This window comes from Piliocolobus tephrosceles, chromosome 1 (assembly GCF_002776525.5).
Source record: "Piliocolobus tephrosceles isolate RC106 chromosome 1, ASM277652v3, whole genome shotgun sequence".
NCBI lineage: Eukaryota > Metazoa > Chordata > Mammalia > Primates > Cercopithecidae > Piliocolobus > Piliocolobus tephrosceles.
The window spans coordinates 220,709,305-220,730,460 of NC_045434.1; the positions used below are offsets into that span (position 1 = coordinate 220,709,305).

General features: G+C 64.0%; 2 protein-coding genes across 10 annotated transcripts; both read left to right on the forward strand.

Moving 5' to 3' along the window:
- Nucleotides 1-260: 260 nt before the first annotated feature.
- Nucleotides 261-12,500, forward strand: C1H1orf159 (chromosome 1 C1orf159 homolog). Of its 6 annotated transcripts, none has more exons than XM_023192793.3 (9): nt 261-1,055; nt 2,572-2,684; nt 3,087-3,180; nt 4,210-4,285; nt 6,772-7,035; nt 7,163-7,228; nt 8,934-9,068; nt 10,354-10,379; nt 10,477-10,928. In XM_023192793.3, the coding sequence occupies exons 3-9, from the start codon at nt 3,109-3,111 to the stop codon at nt 10,762-10,764; spliced, it is 927 nt and encodes a 308-aa protein (XP_023048561.1). In that variant the 5' UTR covers nt 261-1,055; nt 2,572-2,684; nt 3,087-3,108; the 3' UTR covers nt 10,765-10,928. The 6 variants fall into 6 exon arrangements, with proteins under 6 accessions (XP_023048561.1, XP_026313223.1, XP_026313222.1 ...); XM_026457436.2 differs by adding an exon at nt 11,857-12,500 and having other exon boundaries at nt 265-2,684; nt 10,477-10,507; XM_026457439.2 differs by adding an exon at nt 11,857-12,500 and having other exon boundaries at nt 272-2,684; nt 6,772-6,867; nt 10,477-10,507.
- Nucleotides 12,501-12,607: 107 nt separating this feature from the next.
- Nucleotides 12,608-20,055, forward strand: RNF223 (ring finger protein 223). Of its 4 annotated transcripts, none has more exons than XM_026457440.1 (3): nt 12,608-15,906; nt 16,590-16,992; nt 18,438-20,055. In XM_026457440.1, the coding sequence occupies exon 3, from the start codon at nt 18,447-18,449 to the stop codon at nt 19,194-19,196; it is 750 nt and encodes a 249-aa protein (XP_026313225.1). In that variant the 5' UTR covers nt 12,608-15,906; nt 16,590-16,992; nt 18,438-18,446; the 3' UTR covers nt 19,197-20,055. The 4 variants fall into 4 exon arrangements, with proteins under 4 accessions (XP_026313225.1, XP_026313226.1, XP_026313227.1 ...); XM_026457441.1 differs by having other exon boundaries at nt 12,608-14,050; nt 14,728-16,992; XM_026457442.1 differs by having other exon boundaries at nt 12,608-14,050.
- The last annotated feature ends 1,101 nt before the right edge of the window (nt 20,056-21,156 follow it).

The following is a 21,156-nucleotide window of genomic DNA, read 5'->3' on the forward strand; positions in this document are numbered from 1 at the left end:
CATAAGAAAATGATAAGACAGGGGCCGGGCGCGGTGGCTCACGCCTGTAATCCTGTAATCCCAGCACTTTGGGAGGCTGAGGCGGGTGGATCACAAGGTCAGGAGATCGAGACCATCCTGGCTAACACGGGGAAACCGTCTCTACTAAAAATACAAAAAATTAGCCAGGCATGGTGGCGGGCGCCTATAGTCCCAGCTACTCGGGAGGCTGAGGCAGGAGAATGGCGTGAACCCGAGAGGCGGAGCTTGCAGTGAGCTGAGATCACTCCACTGCACTCCATCCTGGGCGACAGAATGAGACTCCATCTCAAAAAAGAAAAAAAAAATGGTAAGACAAACCACAGGATGGAAAAAAATATTTGCAATACATAAATCTGATGAAGAATATGTGTTTTAGCTGAGTGCGGCGGTGACGCGCACCTGTAGTCTCAGCTGCTCGGGAGGCTGAGGTGGGAGCATCGCCTGAGCCCCGGAGGTCAAGGCTGCAGTGAGCCACGATGGCGCCACTGCACCCCAGCCTGGGTGACAGAGTGAGGCCCTATCCGCCACCCCACCCCACCCCACCAAAAAAGGTGTATCTTACAACTCCACCCGATTAAACAAAATGGGCAGAAGGTATGAGCAGACACTTCAGAAAAGAAGATATGTAAGTGGCTAATAAGCACATGGAAAGATGCCATCGTTAGTCTTCGGGGAAATGCAAACAACACAGATGCCCGCACGTGCACGGCACCCTGCGTGCACCCACACTGCCAGTGGGAGGGCAAACAGCACAGCCCCTGTGGAAGATGGCTGCAGGTTCTCAGAAAGTTAAACGTGCACCTCCCTGTGGGCCAGCCACTCTGCTCCCAAGAGAAATGAAGACAGATGTCCATGTGAGGACATGTGCCAGGGCCTCTGCCGCAGCTTCATCCAGTCACCAGGAACTGGGAGCAGCCCAGGCACCCACCGGCAGGCGATGGGTAATGGTGGCGATGTTTGGCCACACGGTGGAAAAATCCTTTGGCTGTGGAAAGGAAGAAAGTGCAGATGAAACAACATGGAAGGATCTGAAGGTCAGTGTCGGTGTGTGCAACCCCTTTGTATAAGACCCTAAAAGATACAGCTGCAGTCCCGTCAACTCCTGGGTGCTGGGAGCCCAGGCTTTTGGGGGCTGCAGCGAGCGCTGGCAGCTGCATGGGACCAGGCGCCATCCCGGCTGTGGTGGCAGCTTCAAGGGGGTGGTCAGACTCACCCGCCTGTGTACTGACATGGATGTGGTTTATTGTATGTAAAGTACACCTCTGTAGAGTTAACTCAATAGCAGATGAAAGTGTAGGTTGAAATCTTGGTCTTCTGGTTGCTGAATCAAAATGATGTTTTGTGACTTAATGTGGCACTCAGGACGCCCTTTAACCAGAGAGGGAGCAGAAAGGTCTGTGATGTCTGGAGTTTTCCACCAAGCAGAGGAGGACGGACTCTGCTGGGCAAATGTTAAAGGGACAAAAGGAAAAACTAAGACTTGATCACACTCTGTGGGTGGGGCGAGCAGCATGTCTGTGACTTTAACACGTTCCATCTAAAGGATTTCACATCAGAGAGAGGAGGAGCCGAATTAGAGGAGAGCATGCTTTTTTTTTTTGAAATGGAGTTCACCTTGCACGGGCTGGAGTGCAGTGGTGCAGTCTCGGTTCACTGCAGCCTCCACCTTCTCGGCTCAGGTGATCATTCCACCTCAGCCTCCTGAGTAGCTGGGACCTCAGGCTCCCGCTACCAGACCCAACTAATTTTAAACTTTTTGTAAAGTTTAACGGAGTCTGGCCGTGTTGCCCAGGCTGGTCTCCGACTCCTGAGTTCAAGAATTCCGACCATCCCCACCTCCCAGAGTCCTCCAGCAGGCTCACACCTAGGCAGCCTGGTCAGTTTGTGAAGCTATGACCTGAATCCAGCATGGAGTGGGTGACAGAGTGGAACATCCCTGTGGCAGGGACTGGATCTGTGTCCTCCAGGGCCTCAGTCTCCCTGCTGCTCACAGCCCTTGTCCAAGGACCCCTGGCCTAGGCCATCAAGAGGAGCTCCACAGGCCTGGCTCGGCCTCAGCCCCTCTCAGGGTAACTTGCCAGGGAGGCCCCTGAGCCAGTGCAGTGATACCACTTGAGGGTTTGTGCGCCTGGCAGGTGTCTCCTCCCTTTACCTAGGAAGGCAGGGTCATGGTGCCAGGTCCTGTGCCTGGCAAGTGCAGGAGAGAGGGGTTTGTGCGGGAAGACCGGTGCCCACTGCGTGCAGCCTGGGCCACTGAGTTCCGTGCTTGCTCCCTGAGCAAAGGCCAGGCCAAGGGCCTGTATCCCAGGCACTCTCACCCGCAGGAGGCCAGGAGGCCAGCTCGGGGGAAATGCTCGTGGAGACAGCCCTGCCAAGGCCCCCACAGCCCAGGGACGGCCCCTCCAGGACGCTCTGCTCGACAGCCCAGCCAGGGACCAGCAAGGGTGTGGACAGAGGGACCAAACTGGACCCAGACCCCGCACTGTAGGCCACAGCCCACATGAGTTGCCCTCGAGTGACCACGGTTTCACCTGCTGCCTTCATCTGCAGGACTGGGCCGGGGTCTGCAGGGCTCAGCTGAACCCATGAGCTCCCAGAGCTAACCCCTGACCACCAGGGCGGGCAAAGGGCTGATGTCGGTATCTCCCGTCCTGGAGGGGCAGGTAAGGCCCTGCCTACACCTCGCCCCACCCGTGCCTCCAAAGGCCCCAAGCCCTCACTCTTTCGCCCCACCTCCATTTGGCCCCGCCCTCTCCGTCATGGCCCTGGACCCCTGCCATGGCCCTGCCCCATCTCCATTTGACTCAGCCTTTGCCGCGCCCCATCCCACCTCCATTTGGCCCCACCCTCCCTGCCCCAGCCCATCTCCACTTAGCACCACCCTCCGTGCCACAGCACCACCCACTTTCATTTGGCCCCGCCCTCCCCACCACAGCCCCACTCATCTCCATTTGGCTCCGCCCTCCTTGCCTCAGCCCGCCCCGCCAACATCTCTATTCGGCCCCACCCCCGCTGCCTCGGCTCCACCCCATCTCTTTGGCTCTGTGCGCTCCTTACTGTTGCAGGCCTTGCGCATCTGCTCCTGGCATGGCGCTGCGGCACCTCGTCTTCCTGGCTGGCCTTCTGGTGGGAGTTGCAAGCAAGTCCATGGAGAACATGGTAGGTGCCCCCGTCACGTGTCCATGCGGCCTAAGCCAGGGCCTCTGAGGAGGGCGGTGGGCCCTTCCCCTAGGGGTCTAACCCTTCAACCTTTAGGACACTGATGTCCCAGCCCCAGAGGTGCTGACCGGGTCCACTGCTGGGGTCAGAGGGGCCTGTGCCTCGCAGAGGGGAGCCCTGCGCTGCCTGCTTGGTGAGCAACTGCTCAGGAATGGCTGGGTCCGGTGGGGCCCCCATGGTGAGGCATCCTGACCCGCACTGGGAGCAGCTCTGCCAGCGGTGACGGCACAGCCCGCCGCACGTTGCTATCGGGGAGTGTAGATGCAGCGGTTCCAGACTCCCAGTCGGAGCGGGTGGGGGGTGGGGACCCCTCGCCAACCTGGCTGGGGCGTTTGAGGGACTGGACCTGGACGTCTCCCTGGCGGTGTGGATTCTCTCCCGTACTCCACCGTCACCCCTGGACGCCCTCACCGTTCACTGCATTCAGGTCACGAGCAACAGCACAGCTGTGATCAACATACAAGCTGAGGGCACCCTGAGCCCCCCAGGCCTGTCCAGCCTGCCTGTGGTCAAGGAATGGGCCCTCACACACACCGTAAACGCCAGCACCCAGTGCACCTGTGCAGCACCTGGGCACCCAGGCGTGAATTCGTCCCCTGAAACGCCAGCCAGGCCCAGGCACTTCCTCTGTGGGGTCAAGCTGGAAACCTGTGATGGGGGGGTGTCCAGAGAAGTGCAGAGAATGTCGGTGGCACTGCCACGGCCTGCGGGGGGTGGTTTACTCTGTTCCAGGCCCAGCTTCTCCTTGGAGACCGCCCACCCAGGGTCCCACAGGGATGTGCACTGTGGCCATGAGTTCTCTTGCTCCCAGGCCCACAGGGGACAGAGGGCCACCGATGCTGACTCCAGAAGAAGCTGGAGCTGTGGGTGTTGAGATGTGCTCACACGGCACCCCTCAGCCACTGCTGCTCTGGGCACGAGCCTGCCTGGCAGGTGCGTCCTGGAGTTTCACTGCTGTGTCCCCTCCAGGCCCAGCTGCCCGAGTGCTGTGTGGATGTGGTGGGCGTCAACGCCAGCTGCCCGGGCGCAAGCCTGTGTGGCCCAGGTAAGCTACTTTGTCCCAAGCAGATTCCAGACCAGCCACTGAGCCACTGGCATGTGCCAAGGTCCCTCCCCTCGGTGACAAGGACAGTGCTCATCTGCACTGTGGGGCCGGGGGTGTGGACGGGACGGTGAGGACTGCAGAGCTTGGGGAAGGACAGCTGAACCTCCTTCCTGGCGGGTGGCCTTGAGCATTGGCCCGGTGAGGAGACTGGCCCGGCAGAGGGCTGGGAGCAGAGGCAGGAGCTGAGAACAGAAAGGGGCTGGGGGAAGGGTCTGGGGGAGTAGCCCATGAGCTCAGCCATTCTCACGGGGCAGTCCTGGCTCTAGGGGCCTTTGGCAAAGCCCGAGACATTTTTGCCTGTCCGTGCTCGGGCAGAGGTGCTGCTGGCCCCTGGTGCGTGGAGTGGGATGCTGCCAGAGGATTCATGTATCAGTGTGTCACAGGCAGGCCCTGTTCATCAGAGGTTCTGGGAGGCTGCAGAAGGGACTGCCTGGGGGCAGCTGGATGTCGGGAGGTCGAGGCTGGTGGGGGCAGCCAGTGGGAGCAGCCAGGGGAGGGAAGGACAGAGTGAGAAGGTGCAAGGGCCTTTCCTTGGCAGCCCTTGGGGTGGTCTCCAGTGGGGCCGTGGTGGACTTGGGGCTGAGATGCCCAGGCTGTCCCTCCAAGGGCCTTGGCACTCTCATCCTGGGGGTCCAGCCCTCCCATGACGGAAGAACCCAGAGGGGCTGCTCCTGGGGACCCAGGGGCCTTGTGAGGAGGGCATGGCCAAGACGGAGGCTGAGGCAGCCAGTGAGGCTTGGCGTGGGGGTCCGAGGCCGGGTGTGGGAGTTGGGGAGGCTGCAGGAAGGCAGTGGTGACATCTGAGGTGCAAGCGGGGTAGGAGGAGGAGGAGGGGGGCACTGCTCTGAGGGAGAACAGAGGGACTGGGAGGAAACTGAGCATCTTGGGGCCCCTCATGCTCTGATGCTGAAGCCCTGGTGGCCGGGTGAAAACCACCCCACTCACACCCCCATGGCAGCAAGAGTGCTGGGGGCGTGGCGTCTCCTGTGAGGGATCATGTACCCCAGGCACTGCGTGGGCGCAGACAGCTATGCAGCAGTCACGGTGCCCATGGAGGGGCCAGGCCAGCGGGTCGTGAGGTCCAAGGGCCGTGGTGGCCCCATGCACGGACACAGGGTGGGAACCGTCAGGCGCGTGTGGAGAGGGGCCAGGCCTGCAGTGTTGGATGCACTTCTCCCTGTGTACGGCCCTGCCATTGGCAGCTCTTAGAGAAGTCCGGTCACATCTCCGCTCGGGGAGGCAGTGGGCACTTCTGGGGACAGCGCAGAGCTGATGTTGGGCTCTCTGCCGTGGACTCCATTCCTTGGTCTCCGGGGCAAGAGACTCTCAGGTCAGAGTGAGCCTCACTGAGGTCCGCCTGAGCCCTGTGCCAGGAGATGCCGGGAGACAGAGGCTGCCCCCAGTGCTGGGAGAACGCGGCTCCGCCCTGGTAGGACTGAGTGGGTGGGCTTCCATTCTCCCAAGAGATGCATCCGCAGAGTGACCCCTGTCACAACCGTGCCGGGGTCCCAGGCCCACTCTCCACCGTGGGGTCCCCGTGTCGCCACGGCCCGTTTGTATTCAGGTCAGTCCATGAGGAAGGGTCGAGGCGTGTGGTCCCCCCGTGGCCCACAGCAGCATCAGCACTGCAGTCGGCATCAAGCGTGTGTCTGCTCAGCTCTGGGCTAAGTGTTGGAGATACTTAGAAAGTCGAGGGGTAAGAGTCAAGTCCTGTCCTTAAAAGAGTCAAGTCCTGTCCTGGACAGTGGGCAGAAATGAGGCTTCAGGGGCAGCATCGGCCTGGGGTGGGAATGAGGCTTGGTTTTGCAGGATCCCCCGAGAGAGACCCCGGGGAGGGCTCCAGGGTGTGGAGGTGACAGATGGACCAAGGGTCAGGATCAGCTTGGGGCACGAGGCTGTGCTGCTGGGGGTGGGCCTGTCCTGCCTGGGCCGCTAGAGGGAACACGGCATGCGAGGCAGCGGCTCCAGGCATTGCAGGTGGGGGGTTCCTGGGGAGGGATCCTGGGGAGGCCGTGGGGGGTCCTGGGGAGGCCGTGGGGGGGCCTGGGGGGGGCGGGGGGGGGGGGTCCGGGGGGAGGCCATGGGGCAGGCGTTGCAGTGGTGGTTCTTGAAGAGTCCATGGGGCGAGGGCTGGGTGGTGGAAGCTGGGCCCAGCCTCCAGTCCTGCAGAGCCCAAGCCTCCCCTGCACAGGCCTGTTCATTCTGGATGCTGCCACCTACCACTTACTGGAGCGCACAGTGTGGAGTGCTCAGGGCCCCGCCACGCTCCCTGGGGGTGTCCTTGTCTACCACCCGCCCGCCCTCCAGAGCACGTTCGTGTTCGTGTCCGGAGTGAAGGTTACCTCACCGACTCAGAGTCATTCCCAGGAGACCGGGCTGGTGTGGATGTCGCTTTGGCTGACGCGCCTGTTCTCTGCCCCACGCAGGCTGCTACAGGCACTGGAACGCGGACGGGAGCGCCAGCTGTGTCCGCTGTGGGAACGGAACCCTCCCAGCCTACAATGGCTCCGAGTGTAGAAGCTGTAGGTCTGCCCGGCTGCCCCGGCTCCCTTCTCACAGCTCCAGCTGTGGGAGAAACTGTGGGAGTTGCTGTCTGTGTCCCCACCTTGCCCCAGAGCCACTGTCCACTGGGGACAGTCCCGGGATTCCCCTCTTCTCGAGTCCTCTGGCCCATTCGGGACAGCTCTGTGGTGAGGGCTGCTGCACCCCCTCAGCCCCTTGCTTTCCTATTTCCGGCCTGAGATCCCTTCAGGGTGCTCGTGGGTGTCCCTGTGGGCTCCATGCACACAGGCTTCCCACGGCTCTGCTCTCCTCCAGTCGCTGGCCGGGGTGCGCCATTCCCCATGAACAGAAGCTCAGGGACCCCCGGGCGGCCACATCCGGGTAAGTCTCAGCAGGCCATGGCCACCTCTGCCAGTGTCCTGGAGGCTGAGGGCTGTCACAGCCAGTGCAGACCCTGACCACTGACACGGCCACAGCAGGCTCAGGGTCCACAAAACAGGGCCAGAGGAGAATGCGGCAGCCCCTGCAACTTGGGGTCAGCTGACATGGGTGGGGATGTGGGGGCATCAGCAGGGCTCCACCACATCTCCAAAGGACCGTCGTTAGGGGAGGCCCTCACGGCCACACCGCACTCTCAGGGTCACGCGGCTTACAGCCACACGCTCTCAGGTTCACACTCAGGGCTCCCGGCCACACCGCATGCTCTCAGGTCCCCGCTCACGGCCACACCGCATGCTCTCAGGTTCATACGGCCACACCGCACACGCTCAGGTTCACACTCAGGGCTCCCGGCCACACCGCATGCTCTCAGGTCCCCGCTCACGGACACACCACACGCTCTCAGGTTCACACGGCCACACCACACGCTCTCAGGTTCATGCTCACAGCTCACGGACACACCACACGCTCTCAGGTTCACACGGCCACACCGCACACACTCTCAGGGGCATGCTCACAGCCTGGTCCTGCCTCTGCCTCGCCCCAAACCCACTCCAGCCTGCGGTCACAGTCCCAGGAACCAGGAGGAGCAGGTGCTCTGAGGTCTCTGCTAACCATGCCCAGCAGCTCTTCCAGGGTGTGTGGCCCCGGGAGACGGCAGACACGCAGGCTGGACAGGAATACCTGCCACACTGCCTGGGCCTGGGGCCATCAACACCTGATCCTCAGGAGGACACAGGGCCCGTCTCCCAGACGGACTCGTCTCCTGGGCCTCTGCACCCACCTGAGATGAGGGCGTGGCTTGCAGACCCTCATCCTTCAGCAGAGGAGGACGTGCTGGCCCTGGGGCCGGGCCTGAGGGCTGTGTTCTGAGACAGCAAAACCCTCATGTCTTTAGAGCGTGGACCCGGGCCCTGAGCTAGCCTGGGTCCATTGCTGACCTGGGTGGCGTGTTTTAGGGTAGGGTTGGCCTAGATGGGCTCCTGGCCTCCTGTGGCTCTGTGCTGGGGTTGGAAGGAGCAAGGCCTCCAAGCCTGGCAAACACGCCTGTGTCTCCGGGTTGGGAAGTCCCCTCCCCAGCATCTCAGAGCACACCCAGCAGCCATCACCAACTTTCCTGAGCCCCAGGCCAGCAGCCCCAGCCTGTCCTGGCCCAGGCAGGTGGAGGTGAGTGGGGAGGTCCTGGCCCAGGCAGGTGGAGGTGAGTGGGGAGCAGGAGCACCTGCTGCCAGTTTGAGCCTCTGCCCTGTGTGGGGGCCCCAGGGCCTGTGCTGATTCCCGAGGAAGGAACAAGGCTGAGAATCCCCTGGCTTTCAGGGGCCACTGGAATCGGAGAGGCGTTTCTGCAGAGCCTGGCCAGGGCCAGATCCTGTAACGCTCCCAACATCCGAGCTCCTGTGAGAAGCTGAGGCCGGGGCAGGTGGTAACTTTTCCAGACCCTGCAGCCAGATGTCCAGGCGTGGCTGAGCCTGCAGGGATGACCCAAGGCCAAGCGCAGAGCCCTCGGCACCCACAGCCGGTCCGTGAGACTCAGGCGTGTTCAGGGAGCAGCGAGTCTGCCGTGCGCTGGTGGCTCTGGGGGCCAGGCGAGGAGGCAAGGAGCCAGGGCCGCCGTCCTGCCTGCCTGCTCAGCGGTGTCTGTCTGCAGGGGCTCCGCGCGTGGCCGCCTCCCTCTTCCTGGGCACCTTCTTCATCAGCTCCGGACTCATCCTCTCCGTAGCTGGATTCTTCTACCTCAAGCGCTCCAGTAAACTCCCCAGGGTCTTCTACAGAAGAAGCAAAGGTATCTCCTGGACCAGCGCGGGCCCCACGGGAGGACACAGGAGGCGGGACCCAGCTGTGGGGATGGGGTGCCCCAGGGTCTGCCACGTGGCTTTTGGGTCCCGTTGTGAGAAGCGCCGTCACTTCCCGGAAACGGCTGTGTGTGGATTTGAAGGTCGAAGCACCAAGGGGCCTTCCTCGGGCCCAGAGCCTCCGCTGGAGCCCTCTTCCGGCAGAGGCGGCTCCCCGGGGCCTTCAGGGCATGATGAGGGGTGAGTGGAGTGGGGACCAGGTGGCTCTTGGCAGCTTGGACTTGCCCGGACTCCTCTGGCAGCCACAGCCCCTCCCTCCCCTCTCCTGGGGTCAGGGCCAGCCAGGCTGGTGCAGGGCCCACACCCCAGCCTACACCGTGCTGTACACATGGTCACCCCAGGCCTGGGCACTGACCCCTCCCACCGAGAGACCTTGTGGTGACTGTGGTGCCTTCAGGTGGGGGCGAGTTCTGAGCAGGGTCCATGGTACCTGCCCTCATTGTCCCAGGCCGGCCCTCGCGGGGTCCCTGCCAGGCAGATGGTCCAGCCGGCAGATCGGACCCCGAGGTGGGCACTTGGCCAGACTGTCATAGCCGAGCTGGGGCCTCCTCCCAGGTCTCTGGGCAGCCCCACCTGGCTGCTGTGAGACCCCTGTCCACCCCTCTCAACCTCTCTTGGGGTCCCAGGGCTCAGCCTCCAGTCAGGAGCCCGCTGCCAGGGCCTGCTGCACAGCCAGGCACCGAGAGGCCCCGGCCTGCTCAGCATCTGCCTGCGGGCACCCTTGGAGCAGGGCAGGGCTCAGGGCTTGGGCAGCCCTGGTGGCCACGGGACAAGGAGAAGCCAGGTTGACCACGATGCCATGGCATCCCCACCATGGGGGCACCATGGCGGCAGAAGCGCACGGTCCTGGGGCTCAAAGCCACCTCGTGCCTGAGGCTCCTCCTGGGAGGGTGGGAGGGCAGCCCTTCCCCTGGGACCCTGATGCCTAGGGAAGCGCTTCTCATGAGGGTGCCTTGTCCCCTCTGCTGAGGCAGGAAGGTGGATCTGGGGAGAGGGGACTCGCCTGGGGTGCTAGGGGGGCCCCCGCACCCCTGAGTTCCCTGGAGGAATGTGGCAGGGCCGAGGGCCAGGCTGACGGTACCGCAGGGAGAGGTGGGGTGAGACCAGCCTGACCCCACAGCCCCGGGGGCCTCTGCTGCTCCGCGGACTCCGCACGGGGCTGATGCTGGGGCAGCTCCTCAGCTCCAGGATGACTGTCCGCTTGCTTCCCCACAGCCCCGGCCCTGCAGCCTGGCGAAGCCGTAAGTAACCCGTGTCATCCGGGCTGAGCGTCCCCGGCCCCGTGTGCCTGTGCCGGGCCATCCCAAGTCCTCACTCTGCCTTTCTCTCCTTTTCAAGGCTGCAATGATCCCCCCGCCACAGTCCTCAGGTAACAGCAGCTGTTGCATCCTCCTGTGGGTTTCGCATCTCTGGGCCAGACCCAGGGTGCTCGTGGGCGTGTCCCCAGACAAACGCGTTTGCCTGGCTCTGGATCTCAGCCACCCCTGCCCAGGTCCCCAGGAGACCCACGAGGCTGGGCCAGGGCCGGATTTGGCTGGCACCCCCTGCTCCGGATCTCAGCCAGATTTGGCCAACACACCCTGTCCGCCCCCTTTGACCCCCAGGACTTCCCTTTCCTGTTCCTGAGACGTGGGGTCTGCAGGAAAGGAGGACCCACCACAGGGCAGACCCCCAATGCCTGCCCCTCCTTCAAGTCCAGCTCCGCCCGAGGACGGACGCAGCCGGCCTCCGCCAGGCCCTCCTGAGCAGCCATCGCTTCAGTGGCGCTGGGTCAGGCGGACCCAAGGGTCAGCCTGGTTAAGACCCATTTTTTAGGCGGGGCCACAGACACGGAGAGGCTGAGTGACTGGCCCACAGCCACACAGCTCCAAGGCCATGAGCAGGGCTCACCCAGCCTCCGTCCCCCTGTGCAGAGGTCTCTCATGGGAGCAGGTGACAGTGCCTTAGGGGACAGACAGTTCTCCATCAAGGCTGGACCTGCCCCGTCCCTAAAGCAGCTGTGTCTGCAAGGGCCCAGCAGACCACACGGTGCCCAAGTGCCCCGGGCCTGCCAGCTTCAACAGCAGACCTTTCATCTGACTGTCCTAGAGTTCAGAAGCCCAAAACCAAGGGGCAGGCAAGGCCACATGCTTCCCGAGGCTCCCGGGGAGGATCTGTCTGCCTCCCCAGCCCCTGCTGGCTCAGGCGTCTGTGGCTGCGTTGGCCGTCTCTGCCCCCTGGTCCCACGGTGTCTCCCCCGCCTCTGTGTCTTCTCTCTCCGCCTCCCTCTCAGGTGGGCACTGGCCATTGATTCAGGGCCTGCCCCAGGAACCTTGGGCGATCACGCCTGAGACCCTGACGCTAACCCCTTGCAAAGCCTCTTCTAAATAAGGTCACATTTGAGGTCTCGGGGCCAGGGCCTGCTTGTCGCCCCGAGGTACATGATGCTCTATGACTCATCTTTGTCTTCAGGGATAGCCTGGCCCTCGTCCAGGCCCCGGGGCCCAGGGCGTGAATGAGAGGATGCAGCGGGGCGGAAGGAAGCTGTCCCTTTCCCGAGCCGGAGCTCTGAGGGCACCTGAGGGGCAGGGGGCATCGGGGTTCCCATCTGGTCAGAGTAAACAGCCCCGGGCGCCTGTGCCATGCCCGCTCCCGAGAGCCTCGGGTAGGGGCTGAGGCCTGCACTGTCCCTGCTGTCCAGGTCCCACTCTGACCCTGCCTGTCTCTGACCCATTTCAGTACGGAAGCCGCGCTACGTCAGGCGGGAGCGGCCCCTGGACAGGGCCATGGACGCTGCTGCCTTCTCCTCGGTGGGGGCCCGTATCAGCAATGTCTGACCTGGAGGCCGAGACCGCGCCATGAGCTTGGCAGCTGGGACCCAGAGGCTGACCCCTTGGCGGGAGCCCGGCACAAAGGGTTGGCATCGCCCGGCGCCTGGGACAGGCCTGGGCACAGCCCCGGCTCTGAGTCCCTCTATCTCCCGGTGACAGACACCGAGGGGTCCTGGGCCACCTGAGGCTCCTTCCCACCACAGCCGTCGGCTTTATGGGACCAGGAGCAGGCATCCGTGAGACCTCAGAGCATCAGATTGAGGCCGTGCGGGGTCCGGGCCCCCCAGGAAACACGGTGAGGCCCCAGCGCCTGCAGCCGAGATGCAGGCCTGGCTCAGGCAGCCAAAGCTGGTGTGATCTACAGGGCAGGTGCCACTCTGCCTAGAAAAGCCAGGGGCTCTGCTGCGATGCCCTCCGGAGCCCCGTGCCCTCTGGAGCCCACAATGGACAGGACTCCTCCAGCACCACCGCACCAAGACCCCTGAGAACAGTGAGGCTTGTCCTCGTGCCATTGCAGCCGATGCCGGGCCAGTGGGGAGGACGCAGCCTGGGAACCAGCTGCCTGAGACCGGGGCGCCTCTGGGCTGTCCTCCCGTGTGGCAGAGACCCCAAGCACACAGCCACCCATTTCCGGGGCTGCAGGATAGCTCCCTCTTGATCTTTCTGTATTGAAGCAGAAATTCATTGTGCAGGAAAGTCCTCCAGAGCTCTGCAGCCCCGCTCGGATCCCCGGGGCCCCCGTGCCTGGACCCCGTGCCTGGGGCCCCGGGCCTGGCTGATCCCTGCCCACGCGGGGCAGCCCACATCTGACCCCCACAAGTCACTGCCTCGCTGGACCTGCCAGGCTGCCCTGGCACTAAGTCCCGGGGTCCCTCCCGGGGTTCCTGGGAGAAAGGCGCTTTTGTGGCCGCCTCCCGCACGCCAGGCTGCAGGCTCCACTGTGGGTCTCAGATGCCCTGCGGTGACTGGCACTGTCTGCTCTAGCGTCGGGTCCCCATCTGAGGGGTGGCCTGGCCTTCGGGGCCCCCACGCTCCTCTGTGAAGTCCCCTTTGGGTGTCACCATGGTCCCCGGGACCTGGGCCAGCGGGAACGTGGGAGCACTGGGTGCTGCTATAAAGTCAGCGTTCCGAGCTGCCCTTTCCCGTAGGATCCTCTGTTCTCTAAGTGCAGGTCGGGAAGCAAAGCCCCCGCCAGGCTGGCCCCACGCACTCCACCACCGTGTGCTGGGGGCAGGGAGGCGGGACGGGGACGGAGGAGAGTTGAGCCCCCACCTGCTGCCTGGTTGGGGCCCTGAGAGCTACACGCACAGGGTGCCCCCACCCCCCACCCCACACATTTTCTGCCACAGGCCCATTCCCTGAATACAACCTGTGCAGGTGGGACCTGCGGACCCCGACCCCCAGCTCAGACCTGAGGTGGGACAGAGCGTGGGTGTGCGTCTCCATGGGCCGGCCGGGCTGCATGGGGCTGTAGACACGGGCCCCAGGAGGGCTGCCATGGGCCATTGGGGGGCAAGTGGGTGGCTCCTTGGAGGGGCCAGCAGTGGGGGCGTGTTTGCTGACGGTGATGGGCCTGGCCAGAGAGGGCTGAGCTGGGGCAGGGCAGGCCTTGAGGGGCAGAGGGCCTGGGCATCAGGACGCCGGAGCGCTGCCCCTGCTCGTAACCGTGCCCTCCACCCAGGCAGAAACGTCCACTGCCTGGAGGGCTGTGTCTTTAGACACCTGCCTCCCCGTCCCTGAAAACCCCCAGCCTGAGGTTTGCAGCCCGGGAGCACCTGGGGGAGCATCGGCTCTGCCCTGGGCCCTGGCCCACGAAGCGTCCTGGGGCTGGGAGGGTCACCTGGTCCTGGGGAGAAAGGGAGGGACTGGACAGCCCAAGGCTACTCTGAGCCCAGCACCGGCAGCCCCACCTGACCGAGAGCGGGGTGAAGGGAAGGAGTGGGACCGGGAGGAGTGGGGTGGAGGGAAGGAGACAGGGACGGCGGTGGGGGTGGAGAGGAGTCCACGTCCTGCTGGAAACTCCACTCCTGCATTTGCACCAGGCTGGGCGTCTGGTTTGGAGGATAACATCGGAAACAGGCACCAACAGCAGGTTCAGCCAGGTAGGCTCTGGAGGCCGGGCCAGACACAGGCACCGTCCCAGTCCACCCTCTGAGTAGCCTCCCAGGCCCCATCTCTCTCAATTCTGGGTCCCCTTCCTCTCTCCCACCCAGTGGCCCAAACCAAAAACCCAGGGTCCTCCTGCCACCTCCATATGTCCCCCTCAGCTGGCTCCCCGCGTCCCCCACCTGTGCTCTTGTGACTGGCCCCTGGTGGGCAGCAGGGGGTCAGCCAGGACCTGTGGCAGCGAGGGACGCACCCTCCTCACTGTGTGGGAGGGACGTACTGGCTGGGCCTAGGGTTGGCCCCAGCACGTCCCAGAGCCCTACTCCCCGACACCGGCCTCCCCTCTGCACATCTGGGCCCCTGGGAAAGAAGTCCAGCCCCAGAACCAACAGAGCTGCTGCATTTGAGCCAATGGCCCAGCATGGGGCGGGGTGGGGCGAGGCTGTGGGGGAGCCCAGAGCAGCCCAGGCCCGGAAGGCCCCTCCCCACAGCAGCCACGCCACGTCCCAAGGCCTGGCAGTGCCGGGTCTGACCTGTAATCCAGGGACCTGGAGGGGAAGGAGTCGCTGAGAGGGCGTGAGGAGACCGAAAGTGAAGGAGGCGAGGGGTCAGGCGATCACGCCAGCATGCACATCTCAAGCATGCGCACGTGTGATCACACACACGCCCACAGGCTCACCCAGCTGCCTGCCCACTGGCTGCGATGGAGGGGACCAGGCGGGCCCACCCTATGCCCTGGACATGGCCAGCCAAGCTGTTCTGCTGCCATCCCGAGAGCCCAGCACCCCGACCCCAGCCTGGTCTGAGCTGGGAGAAGTGGAGCTGCTGGCTCCTCTCCTACACAGGGAGGCCTGGCCTGGCCCCGAGACCACACATTCCTCCGGCCTTCCCTCACCTTGGCCGCCAGCACGAGTGTCAGCCGGGAGCCCAGAGTGACCTCAGTGCCCAGATATTCCCAGGAGCTGTCGGGACGTTCCCAGAGCTGCAGGGCCAGGCGCTTCCTGGAGGCGGCATGTGACCCGAGTCACGGCCCTCAGGAAAGCGCTTTCTGGGCTGGGCCTCGCAGTGGCTCCCCACACGGAGTCCCCATAGCCTCCGCCACCTGGACCCCCTCACAGAGCTCCCATCCCTCCCCAACTCTGAGCATCCACCCCTCCCTGTCTGAGCTCCGACCCCCTGCTGAGCCCCCCAGCCCCCCACTGAGTTCCCGTGGAACTGGCAGGGGTTCCGCCCTTCCCTGAGCCCAAGCCCCGTCCTCCTCCTCCACGGGGCATTGCCTGGCCTCTGCAGTCCTGATTCCCGCTTCCCAGCATCCCTTGGGCTCCAGGATGCTCACGGCAGCACTGGGGGAGCCTCTGGGTCCCCACTGAGGGGTCAGTGGGCACCTGCGGGGGAGTTGCCTGAGGGCAGCCTGTGGGGTGGCCTGGCCAGCTCTCCCACTAGGGTGGGCCCCTCACTCCCAGCCCCACCCAGTGTGACACCCCCCAGGCTGATGTGTGGGGTCCCAGCTCAGGTCCAGCCCAGGCCTCACGGCGGGGATGGGGCTGTGGCACCCAGGTCAGACCTGCCCTTGCATGGGGTCCACTGGGCTGGGGGAGAGACGCCTCAGTGAGGTGGGGAGCCAGCAGCTGGACAGCCTGGGGGTGCAGCTCTATACCAGGCCCTTGGGCAAGCAGCAGAGTGTGCAGGGGGTGGAGGCAGCCCATGCCACTGGCTGCTCCTCTGGGCCTCTCACACCCTCCATCCCAGCCCCCAGGCTCTCATCAGTTCTAGCCCTGGTCTTTGCACAGACCAGTTCTGTAGTCTGCTGGGGCATGTGGACACAGCATGTGTGAGCGTCTGGACATGGCATGTGAGTGTAGACAGCACATGTGTGAGAACGTGTGGACACGGCATGTAAGCGTCTGCACGGCACAAGTGTGAGCATGTGGACACGGCACATGTGTGGGAGCGTGTGGACGTGTGTGTGAGAGCGTCGACATGGCGTGTGTGAGAACGTGTGGACATGGCACATGTGGGAGTGTGGACACGGCCTGTGTGAACGTCTGGACATGGCATGAGTGTGAAAGCGTGTGGACATGGCATGTGTAAGTGGACACAGCATGAGAGCGTGTGGACACGGGATGAGTTGTGTGGACACGAGGGCTATGTGTGTGACAGCGTGTGGACACATAGCCCGTGTGTGAGAACAGCCATGTATGTGTGTGGGTAAGGCAGGTGAGCACATGGGTGGGTGTGGGCAGGGAAGTGGCAGGAAGGGGCTGTGAGGTCAGGCAGCCATGAGCAAAGGGCAGGGGCAGGCTGGGCATCGGTTGTGGGGGGCTCAGGGGAGGGCCCCTGCTGGGAGCCCACCCAGGAGCTCAGGGGCCACAGGGACCTGGAACCCGGCGGAGCAGCTTCCAGCGGTTGCTCCAGCCTCCTGGGGCTATAGGGAGACAGGGCTTTGTCCAAGCACACAGCCCAGACCCACCAGACAGCGGCAAATGTGCTGACCCCCACCTGGCTCCGACCCTCACCCTCCTCCCTGCCCTCCAGCTGCCTGGCCTGCCAAGGAGAGGATGAAGCCAGCCAATCCCTGAGGCTTGTGGCCACACCCTGGGCCAGCACGACCCATAGGGTATAAATAGACCTGCTTGGGTGCCCACACCCGGCAACTCACACCTGCCTCAGACCAGAGCTCTGCGCGGGCGAGGGCGCCACAGTCCGTGTCCCCACCTGTCTTGGACGGGGCAGAAGCAACACCTGCCAGACCAGTGCCACCAGGACAGCTACTGGTGGCCGGCCCCGGGAGGGATACCTGCCGGGTGAAGCACAGGCTGGGCCGGGCCCAGAGAAGAGGAAGCAAACTCTGCCAGGGCAGGGCAGCCCAGGGCCTTGGAGCCCAACTGTGGTCAGCGAGGAGGACCATGCCCAGGACCCGCTGACCCCTGGTCACCAGGTAAGGCCAGCTCAGCCTGTGTTCACCCCTCACCTGCACAGGCTCAGGGTGGGGCACCATCGTGGAGGGGTGGGGCCTGGTGCCAAGGAACCGGTTCTGTGGGGTGCACAGGCCACAGAGCACAGGCCCCAGGTCCCGGTGCCTGGGGCACTCACGGCCTCACCGTGACGGTGCGTGACTCAGGTGGTCACAGTGACCTGTGTCATCCCGCCAGCCTGTCTGGGACTCACTGGCTGGGTCTAGGGTTGGCCCCAGCAAGTCTAGGGTTGCCCCTGGCAAGTCGGGCACGCCAGGGCAGTGCCAGGAGTCACTTCTGGGGCATCCTCCTGGGCCCCAAGGGGACGCACAGCCAGGCCCTTGAGGCTCACTCTCACCCTTGCCCACTTCCCTCCAGCTGGGACCCCTGCAGGGGGTCCTGGGTGCGGGGGAGGGGCGGGAGGTGGAGCAGGGTCCCGGGTCAGCTGAGATGCCCACCTGAGCCACGCCCAGGGCAGAGCAGCGTCCCCCAGTGTCCGTCCCCCAGGGCCCCTGCCATGAAGTGGGAGTGGGTCAGGGAGAAGAAACAGCCACTCAGTGGCAGCTGAGGGTGCCCTGACCGTCACCTGACCATCAGGCCGTGGGTCCAGAGGGAATGGCCTCCGCCGTGCACATCAGACCCTCAGCAGCCAGACAAGCTGGCCCTGCAGGCCCCAGCTTGTGCCTGACACTCACCTTCCTTGGGCACTGACCCCTGCCCCTGCCTGGGCCCTACCTGTCGTCCCAAAGCCCCCGGGGCTCAGCCCGGTCCCCAGACCCAGAGACCCCCACACCCCACCCTCACATAGCTGCAAATTGGGCCTGCACCGCCCAAGCCAGGCACCCATCCTGGGATCCGAATTCAAACTCGCTTCACTTGACTTGGAGCCCCTGGCCTGCCTGAGAGCCGTATCCTCCAGGGTCCAGGGCCTGCTGGCTCCCTTGGGGTGGCCCTGGCTGAGTCACCCATGCTCTGGGCAGCCTTTTCCACACTGTGGCGTTGGGTGAGTCCCCTGACGTGGGCCCAGCCTTGCAGAGCCCTGACATAAACAGTGACCACTGTGGCTATTGTCATCCTCACCATTATTTCTGCCCAGGCAGAATATCGTCGGCCAGCCAGGTGAGGCAGGGCCGACAGGAGGTGTCTGCCGAGCGGTCAGCGAGACCCCCGTGCACACGGCCTGCGTCCCCGGAGCAGGCCTGGGGTCCTGTGGGAGGCTCACCCCGGTGCAGCCGTGTGATGGGGCGGAGAGGGCAGGATTGCACGTGGGGCAGAATGACCTCCAGGGGCACCGGAGGAACTTTCTGGAGTGGCGCACGGGGAACAGAGCCCTTCCCTGGGATCTCCGGGGCAAGAGAGGGGAGGGGGAGGTAAAAGACCACCTCTTTCTGGTGGTCTTTTATTGCTCAGCATGGTCCCTGTCCCACAGCTCAAAGACATGTCGTCAGGCCAGCAGATGTGGCACTCGGCCGTGCCCCCCCATCGCCGGAGCAGCTCCACAGCCTCAATGCCCAGGTCCCCCAGCTCGGCTGGCAGCCCCAGGTCCCCTGGCACCCCTGGCTCGGAGAAGGTGGCCTCCCCCCTGGAGTGCTCCATCTGCTTCTCAGGCTATGACAACATCTTCAAGATGCCCAAGGAGCTCTCCTGCACCCACGTCTTCTGCCTGGAGTGCTTGGCCCGGCTGGTGGCTGCTCAGCCTGTGGGCCGCCCAGGCAGTGAGGCTGTACCTTGCCCCTTCTGCAGGCAGCCCACGACCGTGCCGCCTGCCGGAGCCCCCGCACTGCGCACCAGCCGCCAGTTGCAGGCCCGGATGCCAGCGCATTTGCGGCGCGAGGAGCCTGTGTGGCTGGAGGGCACCAAGCTGTGCTGCCAACCACTGCCCACCACACCTGGCCACAAGCCCAGCTTTGTATGTGTGGACGTGGGTTTGAGCAAGCCTGCCGAGCCACCCGCACCCGCCCAGGACCCTGCCCCCCGCCGGGGCCACCTGGCCCGCTGCTGGATGCGCTGCAGGGACTGGAGGCGCATGGCACTGGTCTCTGCCCTGCTGCTGGTGCTCTTCTGCGTGGCACTCTGGCCGGTGCAGTGTGCGCTCAAGACTGGGAACCTGCGCTGCCTGCCGCTGCCTCCCCGGCCCCCGGCCACCACCACAGTCGCCGCCCCCCTCGGGCCTCTGACTGACAACTAGGGCCACCAGCCTTTGCACAGGTCAGCCGCCCTCACCCAGCTCCATGGGTGGGTCCCCCACTGGGGGGCTCAAGGGCGCAGCAGCCACTGGAAGTCGATCCCCGAGGATGCAGAAGGAGCCTGGCATCTCTGAAGACTCCTTCTGGGCCCCACCAAGACCAGGCTCCATTTAGCTTGTCCACCCCTCACTCTCCAGGCTGGGTCCTGATGGGGTGGACAAGAGGGTCCCCAAAGCCTCCAGGAACCACGGCTCACCGGACGCGGTGGCTCATGCCTGTCATCCCAGCACTTTGGGAGGCTGAGGCGGGAGGATCACTTGAGGTCAGGAGTTTGACACCAGCCTGGCCAACGTGGTGAAACCCTGTCTCTACTAAAAATACAAAAATTAGCTGGGCATCGTGGCGGGCGTCTCTTGGCTACTTGGGAGGCTGAGGCAGGAGAATTGCTTGAACCCAGGAGGTGGAGGTTGTAGTGGGCCAAGATTGCACCACTGCATCCAGCCTGGGTGAAACAGCGGGACCCTGTCTCAAATTGAAAAAAACCAAAACAAAAACAAAAAACCAGGCTCCTACAGGAAGCGCCCAGGAGAGAAGCTGGTCAGCGCTCCTGCCACCCACACACAGTGTGAATTGCCTACCAGGGAAGCCCCTTGCCAAGAAGGAATGGGCCTTGCCATGCTTCGACTCATGCCGACGTGTCCCCCTCAGGGCTGGCCCCGCCGTTGGGTGGGGTGCTAGTCTTGCCCTCTGACTGTGGGGAGAGTGTGGAGGCAGGGCAGCCCCCCAGTGCGGGGTGACCACAGAAACTTCCAGCTGCCCTTGTACATTTTAAAATAAATTATTTGTATCCATCTTTGGTAAGAGGGCCTCACCTTGGGTGTCCCTGCTGCGGCCTCAACCCAGACGATACCCTGACAGGGTTAGACTCCCAGCAGACACTGGGACAGGTGGGCCCAAGGTTCCAGGGGGTCCGACTCTCATTCCTGCTGGCTACGGACAGGCTGGGGGTTTCTGGAGTTGGCTGGAGACTCACCAGTGTGAGGCTCCCCCGGGACGCTTGGGGCCTGACCAGGGGGAGGGCTTCAGCTTGGCTCAGAGCCCAGTGGCTGACAAAGGGGGCCTTTCTCTTCCCCCATTCCCCACTGTGGCCATACTAGGCCACACCTCCAGGAATTCATGCCCCATGGCCCTGCTAGGGTCCCTGACTGGAGAGCCACAGAACCCATGACCCCTGTGGGAACCCAGAAGCAAAGGTGACAGCCAGCGTGCAGCCAGCAGATCCACAGACCCCCGGCAACTCCCAGAGCCAGCCTGGCTGGGGCAGAGGCAGAGTGCAGCTTCGTGAGGGCTGGGCAGGAGGCTTGCCAACCCCTGCCCTACCCCGTCTGTCATCAGCCCCAGGAATCCTGCACCACCAGGCAGGCACGGCCAGGAGGGCCCAGGCCAGTTCCAGCTCATGCAGGCCTCCTCAGCCTTCTCATCCCTGACCCCAGAGCCCAGGTGCTTCCTGCTCCAACCAGCTGGGCCTCTAATCCAGGATGGGGAGGGCTCAGGAAGGCCCCACAGAAGCTGACTCCGGCTGTGGGCACCACACCCACCCTTGCCCCAGGTCCCAGCAAAGACACGGAAGGGAGAACACAGCACTTCACGGGAAGGCCACAAAGCCAGTGATGTGGGGAGTGCAGCCACGGGTCACAGCAACGTCACTCTGTGTCACACACGCAGTCATGCCCACGCAGGCCCACACCCTTGTCATCGGCAGGGCCAGGCGCGTGACGCTGCGCGGGTGGTCACATGAATATGTCACACCCACCTCACTCCACAAACATCCACCTTGTGACTGATGGGGCCACATCCCAGACCACAGGAGCAGGCAGGGCCGGCAGACCGGAGCTGCGGTGAGGGCAGCCTGGCGTCCTGGCCGCTCAGACCCGCACTGAGTGGCTGAGCTGGTGGCGCACA